A 14,840-nucleotide genomic window follows, 5' to 3' on the forward strand; every position below is an offset into this window, starting at 1 on the left:
ACACCTGCCTTCTACCAGTTGCTCAGGCCAAAAGTATTGAGTCATCCTTGACTCTATCTTTCTTCACACCCCATACCCAATTCAAAGTCAAGTCCTGTTAGCACTGTCTTTGGAATGGATTTAGAATCAGACAGTATCTCACCTCACTGCTCCCACCCTGGTCTGGGCTGCACTGTCCCATGTTTGCACTTTGCAGTAGCCTGCTGGCTGGTCTTCCTATTTCAGCCCTTACCCCCATGCAATCTGCTCTCCTTTTAAAACCTAAGTCATTCAGCTGCTCAGAGCCCTCCAGCAGCTTCCCTTCACGCCTAGTATAGTATACCTCACAGCCCTCAGAGGGGTCCACAAGGCTCTGCATCATCTCCCCACCTCCTCCTTGGCCGCACCTCCTCTGTCCCCCTGTGCTGGGGCTTCAGTCACCCTTCCTGCAAATACACCACCTGCTGTATGCCTCTCCAGGCCCTGCTGCTGCTACTCCCTCTGTCCAGAGGGCCCTTCACCCAGGGGTCCACATGGCTTGTTCCTCACTTCCTTACAGTCTCTAGTTGTGTGTCACATTGGAGAAACCCTCCTCAATTACATTAAAATAGCCCTCCCGCCCCTGTTCCCTTTCTTCTTCTCCTGGAGTTTTTGGCAAGTACATGTGACTCCTGACCTCACACATGCTCTCAGTTGACTGTCAGCTGTGTGAAAGCAGAGCCCTGCACTCACTGCTGCATCATCGGCACTCAGGTCCTTGCTGAGCCGGTGTGCCTGTTACTGGGACTTCATTCAGGAACTTTCCACCCTTTATTCTTGACATGCCTGGTGGTCACGGTTGCTTTGCTTTTTTCCACGTGTTTCACGTCTCCTCCTTTCCACTCATAGTGCCTGTAACCACAGCTGCTGGAGACACCCAAATGGTTTATTGGCTTTGTGAACATGTTTCTGGAGTTGTTGTTTCACTGCCTAATTGGAAAGATTTGGAGTCTCATTTTTCCCCTCCTTTTTTTGCACATTCTCTTCATCTGCCTGGTTTGCCAATTTAGTCCCGGACATGACGGGACATGGAATGACAGTCAGCTACAAGAAATGGCCCAGCTGAGGATCAAGCACCAAGAAGAACTGACTGAATTACACAAGAAACGTGGGGAGGTAAAGCTAGCCGTTTTCCTCATCTGTCCTCTGCCCTCTATGAGAGTCCTGTGGGGAGTGGGGGAGCTCAGTCACTTCTCACCAGAATTGGCAGCGGCCTTAGCCATATGTGGCATCAAAAGCCCCCTCTATAGGAATAAAAGGGCAAGGAAAACAGAATGAAAAGACCAGGCAGATTGAGGCCCATTGCCAGAAGGGCCATCCTGTGAGAGCGCTGCCAGTTACCATGCTCCAAAATCAGCATGAGGGGCAAGAGTGGAGAGGCTTTAAAGAACAAAAAAGCCTGCTCCCTGGCCTGCTGAAGGCCTCACTGATGGTTTCATAAAGCTTTTCAGTACGAACCCTGAAATTTCAGAGACGTTCATGAGAAAGAATCAAGTCCAGGGATGTGTTCGCCTGGATGGTGGTCTTACAGCAAAGCTCCATTTGGGAAAATACAGTTCACCATCAATACAGCTGAATTGATTGTCTTTTCAGCAGAAATGAGTCTCCAAAAAGGTAGCTGAGGTTGAGGAGTAGACAGTTGTCCTCAGCAAGCCCCTGGCAGTCATCTGGAACACTTCTCATTCCAGCCAAGCTGTCCTTCAACAGGGAGCGGCAGGGACAGTTCCCCTTTGTGTCCCCATAGGTGCCTCGGCTCCTTGCTGTCACCCAGCTCATTTATTCTTTCTTAAATATAAATCGCCACCCACTGTGTAGTTTCCAAGTGAGGTCCTAAAAATTTATTTATAAAAGTATTCTTCTTTATCTCCCAGTTAGCTCAATTGGTGATTGACCTGAATAACCAAATGCAGCAGAAGGACAGGGAGATGCAGATGAATGAAGCAAAGTGAGTAGAGACCGTGCCTCCTTGGAGCCTGGTCATTGGGTCCCATGTCCTTGTTCTGCTGACCTCTTGTGAGCAAGGCCAGTGGCAGTGAGTGGCCACAGTGCACTTAGCGAGAGTTTGATTTTCAGTGCATGCACGCTCTGGGATCCTTTTCTACCAGCTCTGAGAAGGAAAAGCAAGGATAGTCCCACAAGCTTCTAGCGTCCTCCTAGGGAAGTCGCCTTGGCTCTTGCAAGTTTCCCAGAGACACTCAGCAGCTTTCCTATGGCCGCTGTGTGTGGGAGCTGGTATGTTCCTGTGGTGGAGGTGGTAGGGCCAGGATAGCTGAGCGCATGGCCCTTGGGAAAAGGGGAATGAGTTTGTGAGCAAAACTGTTGCTGATCAGAGAGAAGCCTGACAGACAAGATAAATCGGGACTCTGAATCCTGAGACCTTGGAGCTGGGGTGGGGGGTGCTTGGGTTTCCTTAATATGTGAAAAGGGGTCTAGAGGCTTGGAAAGGCAGGGCACTTGCTCAGGCATTCTTGCTTGGGAAATGTCAGAGCTGGTGAAATATATAGGGTTTCCAGCCTCCTTTTAACTCCCCTTTACCAATCTAAGCATTGAATGTTTCTCTTCCTTCACGTCGTGTTTTTCCTAGTCGTTAATTGGATTAATTTCACCTTAAGTGTTTCCTCTCCTAATGGATTATCCTGTACCTCATGGGGATGGGCCTGGCTAAAAGATGTAACAGACACAAAGTGTTAAGCACGCAGCTAGGTCCGTCTGGCTCTGGCACAGGGCTCTGGCGAGGTACTATTCCTCCTCTGATGTCATGCTTCCAGAATCGCAGAATGTTTGCAGACTATCTCTGACCTGGAGACGGAGTGCCTAGAACTGCGCACTAAGCTTTGTGACCTTGAAAGAGCCAACCAGACCCTGAAGGATGAATATGATGCCCTGCAGATCACTTTTACTGCCTTGGAGGAAAAACTGAGGAAAACTACGGAAGAGAACCAGGAGCTGGTCACCAGGTGGATGGCTGAGAAAGCCCAGGAGGCCAATCGGCTCAATGCAGAGAATGAAAAAGACTCCAGGTGGGCTATCAATCCACAGTTAGTGGTTTCCATCCGTAGTAGAGTAGAACCTAGGTCTTTGCAAAGAAAGACATAAACCTGGCAGTTACTGCAGGAGGTTTGCCAGGGAATTCTTTCAGTGTTTCGAGGAGAAAGGCTAATTCTGAACAATATAAATTAAACCAGAGTTAGAAAAAGGAAAGAAACCACAATTAGAATTCTTCCCTATAATTTTGTGAAGCTTTTTGTGTCCATATAAAAATTCTGATCTTGCTAATGCACAAGGAGGCTATAATACAACCTCATATGAATATAGATGTGAAATTCCTAAATCAGACTCATTGATAGATTTTTATTTATTTATTTTTTGAGACAGAGTTTTGCTCTGTTGCCCAGGCTGGAGTGCAGTGGCGTGATCTCAGCTCACTGCAACCTCCAGCTCCCAGGTTCAAGTGATTCTCCTGCCTCAGCCTCCTGAGTAGCTGAGATTAAGGCATACGCTAATTGTTGTATTTTTAGTAGAGGTGGGGTTTTACCACATTGGCCAGGCTGGTCTCAAACTCCTGACCTCAGGTGATCCACCTGCCTCGGCCTCCCAAAGTGCTGGAATTACAGGTATGAGCCCCCGTGCCTGGCCATTGATAGATTTTTAAAGAATTCACTGCAATCCTTCTAAGTCTGTTTAAGATAAATCTGAAACTTACTGAGACGTGGGAGTTAAAAAGTGGATTATCAAGAAATCAGTTATATTAGGAATTCGAATCTCTGTTGTGGGAAATGTGTGTGTTTAAAAGCTGCCCCAGAGAGTCCAGTCATCCCCTGGTCAAGGCCCACTGATCAACCATCTATATACACTTACTAAAACCTACAAGAGAACAAGGAGAGGTTCACTCTCACAACTCATAGAGAACACCGATCTGGATGTTCTGGCCAACCAACCATTGAAAAGAAGGGGTGATCGTCCACCTAGAAACCTAAGAAAATGAGCTGAAAAGCTATTAAAACAAGTTCAGCAGATGCCAGGTGCAGTACGTAGCTCATGCCTGTAATCCCAGCCCTTTGGGAGGCGGTGGCAGGAGGATAGCTTAAAACCAGGAGTTTCAAGAGCAGCCTGAGCAACATAGTGAGACTCCATCTGTACAAAAAAAAAACAACAAAAAACTAAAACAAAAGCTAAGCATGGTGGCATGTGCTTGTGGTCTCAGCTACTGAGGAGGCTGATGGGGGAGAGTCGCTTGAGCCCAGTAGTTTAAAGCAACACTGAGCCAAAGTTGTGCCACTGCATTCCAGCCTCAGTGACAGAGTGAGACCCCATCCAGAAACAAACAAAAAAGCTCTACAGATTAGAACATACATATTTTTAAATCCCCATATCAGTAGTTTTGAGTTTGAAGAGATTATTCCAGGTAATTTAAAAGTGAATAAATGACAATAGGAAAGAGTCTTTTAAAGGGAATAAATTACGATAGGAAAGAGTCTTTTAAAGGGTGATGATGGAAAAACAAGTTAGTATATCAAAGAGATGATCTGCGCTACCGTTGTTTGTGGCAGCACCATTCACAATAGCCAAGATATGGATTAATCTACATATTCATCATTGGCTTAATGGATAAAGAAAATGTGCTGTACATATACACAATGGAATATTATTCGCTATAAAAATGAATTAAATCATGTCATTTGCAACCACTTGGATGGACAGTGTATTAAGTGAAATAAGCCAGACACAGGAAGGCAGATATTGCATGCTTCTACCTGTGGGGCTAAAAGAAAAATGTTCTAGAGATACAGAGTATAACTGTGGTTACCAGAGCATGAGAAAAGTAGTGGGGAGGGAGGTTAAAGAGAGATTACTTAATGGATACAAAAATGCTGCAAATGGATACAGAAATACTGTTAGAAGGTGTAAGATTGGCCCGGTGTGGTGGCTGACTGTAATCCCAGCACTTTGGGAGGCCAAGGAAGGTGAATCACTTGAGGTTAGGAATTCGAGACCAGCCTGGCCAACATGGTGAAATCCCGTCTCTACTAAAAATAAAAAAATTAGCCGGGCTTGGTGGCGCATGCCTGTAATTCCAGCTACTCAGAAGGCTGAGGCAGGAGAATCGCTTGAACCTGGGAGGTGGAAGTTACAGTGAGCCAAATATCATGCCACTAGGCTCTAGCAAAAGCAAAACAAAAAGAATATTTAGTGCTGTGGAAAATGCCTAAAATTAATATAACCAAAAATAGGACACAAAATGTTTTCATACAAATGATTCCAATTTTGTATACTTTTTTAAAAAAATGACTGGAAGGAATTACATGTACTGTTACTGGTGTTGATGTTTGGGGGTGGTGAGATTATGGTTTTTGATTTCTCATTTTATACTTACCTGTATTTTCTAATTTTCTGGTTTCTATTAAGAGAAAGTAAGCTGTCCTTTTTGTATTGTTCTGTCTCACATTTACTTGAAGCAGACTTGTTTGGCTTATGCCATGGAACCTGTCAGAAGTGTGAGGGTGTTAGGGGCCTCAGGTGAGCTAGATGCTGCTAGGTTGCACGTTCACGTCAGCTGAGAGGCTGCTAGAGGGAGAAGTTGGGGAGATGTGTGGCGATGTCAAGGAAGAGCCCCTGAGCAGTGCAGTGGACGGGGTCCTCATTCCCTAGCCCACCCTTTGAAGCATCTTCCTAGGGATGTGCACTCGGAGGTATCATGTGATTGCAGATGTCGGGCCTGAGGAGTCTTCATTTGCTTAGGTAGATTCTCCTCCTAGAAACCTTCCCGCCTCATTACCCACTTCCTGCCTCCCCAGCTTAGATGTCCCTCATCTTCCTGCTTCGGGCAGCTGTGGTTTACCTGGGCCATATGTAGCACACTGTTTTGAAATAGCTCTTCACACACTGCCTCCTTCCCTATGCTGCCACGTGTCCCTGCGGTCAGGCACAGTGACTGCTTCATAAGATGCACTCGGGGCCGGGTGCGGTGATTCCCGCCTGTAATCCCAGCACTTTGGGAAGCCGAGGCAGGTGGATCACCTGAGGTCAGGAGTTCAAGACCAGCCTGGCCAACATGGAAAAACCCCATCTCTACTAAAAACACAGAAATTAGCTGGATGTAGTGGCGGGTGCCTGTAATCCCAGCTACTCAGGAGGCTGAGACGGGAGAATCGCTTGAACACAGGAAGGGGAGATTGCAGTGAGCTGAGATGATGCCACTGCCCTCCAGCCGGGGTGACAGAGACAGACTCTGAACTATTGAAGACCTTTCCTTTCAGCTATAGTGATGAAACCCTGGCCGGGCGCGGTGGCTCACGCCTGTAATCCCAGCACTTTGGGAGGCCGAGGCGGGCGGATCACAAGGTCAGGAGATTGAGACCACGGTGAAACCCCGTTTCTACTAAAAATACAAAAAATTAGCCGGGCGCGGTGGCGGGCGCCTGTAGTCCCAGCTACCAGGAGGCTGAGGCAGGAGAATGGCGTGAACCCGGGAGGCGGAGCTTGCAGTGAGCCGAGATTGCGCCACTGCACTCCAGCCTGGGCGACAGAGCGAGACTCTGTCTCAAAAAAAAAAAAAAAGAAACCCTGATGACAGGTGGTGGTTTCCTCTCCCTGTGACCCTAGGTCAAGTTTTTATCCCCACGTTGCATATATTTCTATAACCTAAAGTTATAGAAAGTAGATATCAGACAATCAACAAGTGCTTTAATCATAGAGTAGTGGTACTCACACACCTCATACTGAGACTCTTGTTTTTCCTCGAAGAGAGTTCACAGGTTGTCTCTTCCAGGTAAGAAAATTTGGATAAATTGTATTTTTGGTAATTTGCCCTGTAAAAGTTATTTTTCGTCTTCGAGGTATAAAATCAAAAGCGTATTGTACTTTTAAAGCTATGCCCACACCCCTTCCCAAGATTCTGCTATACTGCCTAGAGGACTTACCTTCATTTTGAGAATTATCACTAGGTAGAAGTTAAGAGAAAGTTCAGCAGAATTCTTGATTGCAGCTCAGTAGCATTGCTGGAGTTCTAAATTAGGAGTCCTCCACCTAACAGGTATAGCCATAGTTAGAAGTGAAATTTGTCAAAGAAGAGAGTGTGAGGTCAGGGTTAGAAGTTAGGGAGTTTCTGAATTTAGGACTTGAATGAGAGACAAAAATGATTCTGAGAAGGGGAGTTAGTGGATGAAACTTTGACCATGGTAAAATTTGTCACAGCCAAGACTTCTATTAAAGTTTCTTTTTTTTGTTGTTGTTGTTTTGTTTTTTTTTTTTATTTTTTTTGAGACGGAGTCTCGCTCTGTCGCCCAGGCTGGAGTGCAGTGGCCGGATCTCAGCTCACTGCAAGCTCCGCCTCCTGGGTTCACACCATTCTCCTGCCTCAGCCTCCCAAGTAGCTGGGACTACAGGCGCCCGCCACCTCGCCCGGCTAGTTTTTTGTATTTTTTTTAGTAGAGACGGGGTTTCACCGTGTTAGCCAGGATGGTCTCGATCTCCTGACCTCGTGATCCGCCCGTCTCGGCCTCCCAAAGTGCTGGGATTACAGGCTTGAGCCACCGCGCCCGGCCTAAAGTTTCTAATGTTACGTAAATTTTGACAGTTGAAGAATCTCACTATACCTCAGTTTCCTCTTTTATAGGTGGCAATAATGGTATTTACCTCAAAAGGTTGTTATAAGGCTTAAATGAGTTAAAGTCTGTAAAGTAATTAACAATGTCAGGTACGGGGAAGTCCTAGGTAAATCGTCACTGTTAGTAATCATGCTGTGGGTGTGTGAATGCAGGTTGAGCATCCCGTATCGCAGACTCCACAATGCTCCAGAATCTGAAACTTCTTGAGTACCAGCATGACACTCGAAGTACTCATTGGAGCATTTCAGATTTCCGATTTACCGTCAATTCAACTGAATTTCATGTTTAGACCTGGATCCCGTCCTCAAGATTCATATCATGTTTATGCAAAACTTCGAAATCTGAGAAAATGAAAAATCTGAAACACTTGTAGTCCCAAACATTTCAAGTAATGGATGCTCAACCTGTATAAGACTATTTGCTTCAGAAAACTTAAGCCACAACCATGACTAACCCTCAGTGAGTCTGAGGCACGTGTCTATCCTAAGAGACCCTGGGTCCCAGAAGGCAGGCCTCCTCCTTTACCAGTTCACTGCTTTCTCTAATAATGTGACCTATCTGTCTTCTAGGCTTTACTCCGAAACCATTTAAAAAGGGAGCCTCACTGATGTTATGAGTTTGGGCTTGTGACTTTGAGTATTTTGCTCAGGGTAGTTGTTATTTCACATGCACTGAATGTGTTATTAGAACTGGTAGCTTCTGGAGAGCCCAAACCCCATGCTTTCTTAAGCAGACATAAATGGTGGGCTTTTTTTTTTTTTTCTCAAAACAGGAGGCGGCAAGCCCGGCTACAGAAAGAGCTTGCAGAAGCAGCAAAGGAACCTCTACCAGTCGAACAGTAAGTAAAGATAAATGAATCGAAACCATGCTCCTGAGAGTTTGGCTCTCTTAAAAGTTTTGTTTCGTTTTGTTTTTGTTTTTTTTGAGACAGGGTCTTGCTCTGTTGCCCAGGCTGGAGTGCAGTGGTGTGATCATAGCTTCTAATGTTTTTATTTCTGTAAAATCATCTTACAGATTTTAGAAAGAATACTTAAAGGAAGAAAATGAAACCATACAATTCTTCCACCACTCAGAACTAACATTCATATATCATTTTAATTGTATTTTGGTGGCTTCTGATTTCTCACTTACAAATAATGTACTAATATGGCCTTTGACCCTATTTCTGATTACTTACTTGAGATAGATTATTGAAAATAAAATTTGGTGGGTCAAAACTTTTGGAACATACCACCAAACAACCTTCTGAAAAGTTTCTGTTCATCAGCTGTGAATGTGAATTCTAACTTCCTGCGCTCGGTACACATTACTGCCTTGCAGTTTCCTGATGGCGCTTTGAACGATCAGTTTTCTGCCTCTCCACTGTGCCTGCCATGTGATGCTGCGGTGGGGTTGTTCCTGTTGTTTTGCTTGTTTTTTCCCTCCTTGCTCCCTTTGGTTTGTAACTTAAAGTGGAAACATAAGTGAAAACTAAGAGCTCTTGGAACAGAAGGAATTGAACTAGCTCTGGAGCTTTTCCTAGTCTGCCTACAAGTTAAGGTGGGGTATCTTCTCCGAGATTTGAAGCTTTGATAGTGGCAGAAAACAGTTTCCTTTGCTCTAGGATGTTTCTTTTCTATTGAAATGTGTTTTGGAATATAGTTTTAGAGTTACGATCCACTATTTTTTTAAAATGTTGGTTGATTCCTTATAAGAGGAGGGGTTTAAATTCAACTAGGAGTCATTCATCAACTAACGTTTTAATTTATAAAGAAACAAAGGTTCCCATATCATGCCTTTGCTTTAGATGTGTAGGATACGTGTGTGTCTACACACTCAGATGTGGAAGATTTATCTCAGTTGTATTTTCCCAAGTCACAAAGTAAATAAATAGTTGACCTGGAAATGATATTTGGTTTCTTCAAAATAACAGTTTATAAAAGTGTCATTTGCATAACCAGGTTGACTGTGACAGTTTAGACAGGTTGAGCATCCTGCCCAAGATCATACAGGAAGGGGCCGAGGTAGGATGCAAATACAGGGCTGTAAAGGCCTGTTATTTTATTTTATTTTGAGACAGAGTTTCACTCTTGTTGCCCAGGCTAAAGTGCAATAGTGCGATCTCCGCACACCACAACCTCCACCTCCCGGGTGTAAGTGATTCTCCTGCCTCAGCCTTCCAAGTAGCTGGCATTACAGTCATGCGCCACCACGCTCAGCTAATTTTGTATTTTTAGTAGAGACGGGGTTTCTCCGTGTTGGTCAGGCTGGTCTTAAACCCCTGACTTCAGGTGATCCACCCGCCTTGGCCTCCCTAAGTGCTGAAATTACAGGCATGAGCCACTGCGCCTGGCCTAAGGCCTGTTCTTAATCTCTATGCTTCCCTAAGGAGTTTCTGGGTCAGAGGACATACATCTTTGAAAGGTTTTGATAACTTAGCAAATGCTAGTGTTTCCTTATGGTCCCGCTCCTAAGCACAGTTCCAAGTACTTACAACCATAAAATTCTATTTTCAACAGGACATTGCCAAAGGCTCAGCTCATATTTGCAGTTCCTGTCTTTGCAGTTCTCCTCTCGTCCTTGTGTGGGCACAGGTGACTCACAAACCTAGCTCTCTGGGAAAGCCAATCAAAAAAATAAAGCACAGCCTTGTCCTCTTTCTTTAGACCTGGCTTTATTCCCTTCTACATCCTGGCCAAAATGTGGTGCAATAATTACACATAGTCCTGGAATAAATAGCTAAGGAAAATAAATTTACTTTGACTTGGTTTAACTTGCTTAGTAACAGGTTCTTAAGTATATATTTACCTAATCCAGATAATTACTCATTGAAAAGGAAAAATCTTTCTGTCAAGTTCTTGTGAATCCAAACAGTAGGTGATGAAATCTTGGGTTATTACATTTAATTATCTTACTTCTCCATGAAGGTTGCATGTCAGTAGGAGGTCATTAAGACCAAAATAATTACTTGCGCTCCTCCAACTAGGAAAGACGTGGTCCATATGAGGAAGGGGGATTCCAGAGGTGCTTTGCATCTGCTGGGACAAACAGCAACAAAGGGAACATGTCCTATGACTTGATTATGTCATTTGAAGTGTGATGGGCTCTCCTAATGTCAGAGACACTATGTATTTAAACATAAAATATGCAGAGTCAAAAATGCATAGTGCTTACATTTTGTTTTTCTTTTTTTTTTTTTTTTTTTGAGACAGTCTGTCTCTGCCGCCCAGGCTGGAGTGCAGTGGCCGGATCTCAGCTCACTGCAAGCTCCGCCTCCCGGGTTCACGCCATTCTCCTGCCTCAGCCTCCTGAGTAGTTGGGACTACAGGCGCCCGCCACCGTGCCCGGCTAGTTTTTTTTTGTATTTTTTAGCAGAGACGGGGTTTCACCGTGTTAGCCAGGATGGTCTCGATCTCCTGACCTCGTGATCTGCCCGTCTCGGCCTCCCAAAGTGCTGGGATTACAGGCTTGAGCCACCGCGCCCGGCCTACATTTTGTTTTTCTATTTTTTAATTAAAGTAATATTTGAAACTGGGTTAAGTCAGCTGTTGATTTCATGGCCCATTTAGCCATCCCTTCTTTCCCTGAATTCTTCTCCCTACACTGTTGTTATTATATTCTATAGCTGCTGCCCCAAACTATCCTAGGTACCCCTCAGCCCTTGTATCATGAGAACTGTGCTTGGTGAGTACTGCAGCCCTTCAACTGTGATGCTGACTGCTGATGGAATGCCCTGCTTTGGCACTGGTTATGTGATTATAGACTCAACAGATCATATTTCATTGCTTTCCAAGTAGGAACTGTGTTTATACCTAAAAGGATCAAAAGCTCACTTTTAAATTTATTCTCAGTTGAAATTCTGGATTTGATTTGAACAGGTTAAATGTTTATTTTAGTGTTGTTCAGAACATGGCAGCTCTTCCTTTTTTTCCAAAGAACCTTTAAAACATTGCTGTCATAGACAAGTGATCTAAGATCTAACTAGAAAATGATATTAGCATTTGCAGAACAGATTAATCACAGAGCTCCTGTTCAAGAGAATCAAAGAATCTCTTGCCTTTCTTTCAGGGATGATGACATTGAGGTCATTGTGGATGAAACCTCTGATCACACAGAAGAGACCTCTCCTGTGCGAGCCATCAGCAGAGCAGCCACGTAAGTAGGCGGGTTTGAGCCAGGGGAAAAGACAGCTTGAGGAGCAGTATGAAGGCACATCTGTGGACCTGACAAAGAATGCAGTCAGATGCACCCAACTCCCTACCGCTTTGCTGGGACACCCAGCGTTGTACACACCACAGAGGTGTCTAGTCTTTCTCACTGCACCTCTGCTTAATGGGAGGGAAGCAGAACATGGGTGGCTTCAAATGCTTCTAAATACAAAAAAATGTAGTGGCTTACTAAAATATGGACAGTTAAACCTTAGTAAGCAGAATGATTGTTTAGGTTTAGATCATCCTGTTTCATTCTTCCTAGGGCTTCCCCTCCCCACCGCCCTTAAAAGAGTGGGGATTGGTTAGGTAGCCAGGAGTTGTGAGGTGTTAGTTGTCTAGTGCTTTATTTCCAGGGAAATTAATTTAATACTAGGGAACCTTGTTTCTTTTGAAACTTCTAGGCTGGGTTTTCCCTTTTCCCTTCCCACTATTTTCTGGCAGTTTGGTACTATGTTGGGTTTCTCTCGGCTGGGGTTTGGGAACTAAACTGGAAACATACTCCCAGGTACCTGTTTTTGTGGGCTGTTTTTATTGATTGATTATTTGGGCAAAATGTTTCTAAGGTTTAAACCTATCCTCCCCTCCTCTTTAGTAAGCGACTCTCGCAGCCTGCTGGAGGCCTTCTGGATTCTATCACTAATATCTTTGGGTAGGTTAGAAGACCTTTCCTTTTTAAAATGTGTATAAGTATACCTAAGTATATGTACATGACTTATTTTTATTTTTTAAATGTACACCAGGTTTCAGTGGTGCAGAGTATACATGTGCCTTAATATCAGCTTTTCATTTAGCTTCTTCCTTTTTCCCTCAACTTCCTTTCCTCTTAATCTCGCTGCGTGCTGATCTCTGGCCTTTCCCTTTAGTCTGTCCGAGTCTCCCCTTTTGGGACATCATTCTTCTTCTGATGCTGCCAGGTGAAACTATTATCCTCTCTTAGTCCAGCATGTGAGTGTGGGTCCTTAACAATTATGCCGATCACCGCTTCACTGCCCTCAGTCATCAGATGTTCACGTGCTAACCCGGATGCTTTGCATGTTCCTAGGAATGCCGGGAGCCCTCAGAGCAGGGCTGCCACATTGAACACTTTGTACAGTACTCATGCTCTTGTTGCTTTCTTTTGGCATGCGTTAGACTCCACATTGATCACAAGTGATGAGGGTGATTCTAACTAGGCATAGAAATAAAATAGGTTTGCGAAAAATAGCAAAGAGCTACCTCCGAGCTAGCTGTTACGTTGAGAAAGTTTCCCAGCAGCTTATTGACTGGGAAAGCAATTGTTCAGGATTGCTTTTTGTTGTTGGGTTTTGGAGTCCACCGGTTAGTGTGCAGGAGAGTAAGGCATGTGCTGGCTCTCTTTCTCATTTGAGTGAGGGTGCTTTTGATTTTTTTGTGAATTGTTCTATAGTTTGAAGAATCTAGAAGGGACAGGCTATCAACAGTCAGTCTGCTTAAGCAAGGTCATCTTGGAGTCCTTTCTAACAATTTGATGAGCAGTAAACCTTTGCAATCCTGTCTGACATTTGTCTTTATGTTATTTCTTAGGAGACGCTCTGTCTCTTCCTTCCCAGTCCCCCAGGACAATGTGGATACTCATCCTGGCTCTGGTAAAGAAGTGAGGGTACCAACTACGGCCTTGTGTGTCTTCGTAAGTATGCTTCAGCCCCAAGCCCCACGTGCTTGATATAGTGACAGAGCCTGGCAATTAAAGGGTCCTTTCTATGCCTGCAGCTAAGCGTTCCATTATTTTACTTATATCAAGCTTTTACACCTGTTGGCTCTGTCAGCTGTGAGAAATCGATCTATTTTGCTTAGTTTCAGAGGAAAAAATTTGTTACATCCATCCTCTGTAATGGCAGAGCTGACAGAAAGGATTGCTAGCATGAAGGATAGGGCAAAGGAAAAGTAATTAGGAATGGTGAGAAATGGGAGAGTGATTTATATAATTATTGTCACCAATTGGCTCCAGTTTAGAGTGAGTTGCCAGTCAGTGATCTATTTTGGAAGTAGGACAGCTGTTGGTTTCATGAATTATACCCCTATCTGTATGACTCCCAACCATTAGGGGTCTATGATTGGAAGCAGTCCTGGGCAGAAGCCACTGTGATGGATACCAGGGCTGTCACCTGGAGTTCAGAGCTGGGTCCTAGTGCTAGCAGATAGTTTGCATCCCAGCAGGGGTAATTGAGCAGAAATGGAGCCAGCCTGGGGAAACATTCAGTACCTGGCTCAGAACTGTCAAAGTACGAGGAGGGTAGGAAACAGAGCGCAAAGAACAGAACCTGGAGAGCTGGACTGACTCCCGTACTGGCCTAATAACTGGCAGCGGGTAAGTGAAAGGAGCCAGCTTTCAAAGCAGGGAAGATTTTGCTGTAAAAGTGGGATGGAATTTATGTGGTGGGAGCTTTGGGTTCTGGGTGTAAGGAGGGACTTTGCTAGTTACACAGTGGACTGGCTGAGTGATGAACTGCCTTGACTGTTGTAAAGAGAGTTCCGCTTTGGGGGAGGAGTCGGGGTGGGACATATCAAGGCCCCTTCCCAGTCCCACTCCACTCCTGTGATTCCGTGATGAACCGGGCGCCTTGCAGAGGTCGATGATGATTGGTAAAAGGTCTGATTGCACTGAATGTCACAGTCCCTTTGTTGCCCTCAACTCCCAGCAGCCCATTTTTTTCCTCCTGTCACATTTAAGTCATGTGTATGGGATCATGGAGCAGCTGATAATTTGGGATTCTGTCAGTGTGTGTTTCTGAGAGTGATCGGTTCACAGCTGACAAGTATCCAACAAAACCAGTTACACAGGAGACTGACGAGTGGCAGTCATGGGTGTGATGGTGCATGATCTCAAGTTTTCAATCTGAGACCTCCTAAGGAGAAAGAAAGCATGAAAAAGAAAAGGAAGTTTCATGGGGGTAAAAGGTTTGGTCACCGGTCATACTTTTCAGCAGTGGGTCACAAGAGGGAGGGAAAATAGAAAATGAAATTACCAAAGTGGCGTCTGCTGCCCAGCCTGTATTGCTCTCTCTGT

At 44.7% G+C, this 14,840-nt stretch overlaps 1 protein-coding gene and 1 non-coding gene across 7 annotated transcripts in view; both read left to right on the top strand.

Annotated features, from left to right (window-relative positions):
* The window catches only part of ATG16L1 (autophagy related 16 like 1), a 46,874-nt gene that overhangs the window by 11,269 nt on the left and 20,765 nt on the right, over positions 1 to 14,840 (top strand). For 2 of the 6 annotated variants that reach the window (XR_012421571.1, XM_005574646.4), the window contains exons 3-10: positions 1,029 to 1,134; positions 1,890 to 1,963; positions 2,787 to 3,038; positions 8,398 to 8,463; positions 11,673 to 11,759; positions 12,408 to 12,464; positions 12,679 to 12,729; positions 13,358 to 13,460. Coding sequence is in view for 3 of the 6 variants with exons in the window: in XM_005574646.4 (XP_005574703.1) it covers positions 1,029 to 1,134; positions 1,890 to 1,963; positions 2,787 to 3,038; positions 8,398 to 8,463; positions 11,673 to 11,759; positions 12,408 to 12,464; positions 12,679 to 12,729; positions 13,358 to 13,460 (796 nt within the window). In the remaining 3 variants the exon portion in view is untranslated. The remainder of the gene's footprint in view (positions 1 to 1,028; positions 1,135 to 1,889; positions 1,964 to 2,786; positions 3,039 to 8,397; positions 8,464 to 11,672; positions 11,760 to 12,407; positions 12,465 to 12,678; positions 12,730 to 13,357; positions 13,461 to 14,840) is intronic. The other 4 variants (XR_012421572.1, XM_005574647.3, XR_012421573.1 and 1 more) reach the window with 2 other exon arrangements.
* On the top strand, positions 14,402 to 14,677 carry LOC123568164 (small Cajal body-specific RNA 6). Its single transcript, XR_006691385.1, has one exon.

Source organism: Macaca fascicularis, chromosome 12 (genome assembly GCF_037993035.2).
Source record: "Macaca fascicularis isolate 582-1 chromosome 12, T2T-MFA8v1.1".
Lineage (NCBI taxonomy): Eukaryota > Metazoa > Chordata > Mammalia > Primates > Cercopithecidae > Macaca > Macaca fascicularis.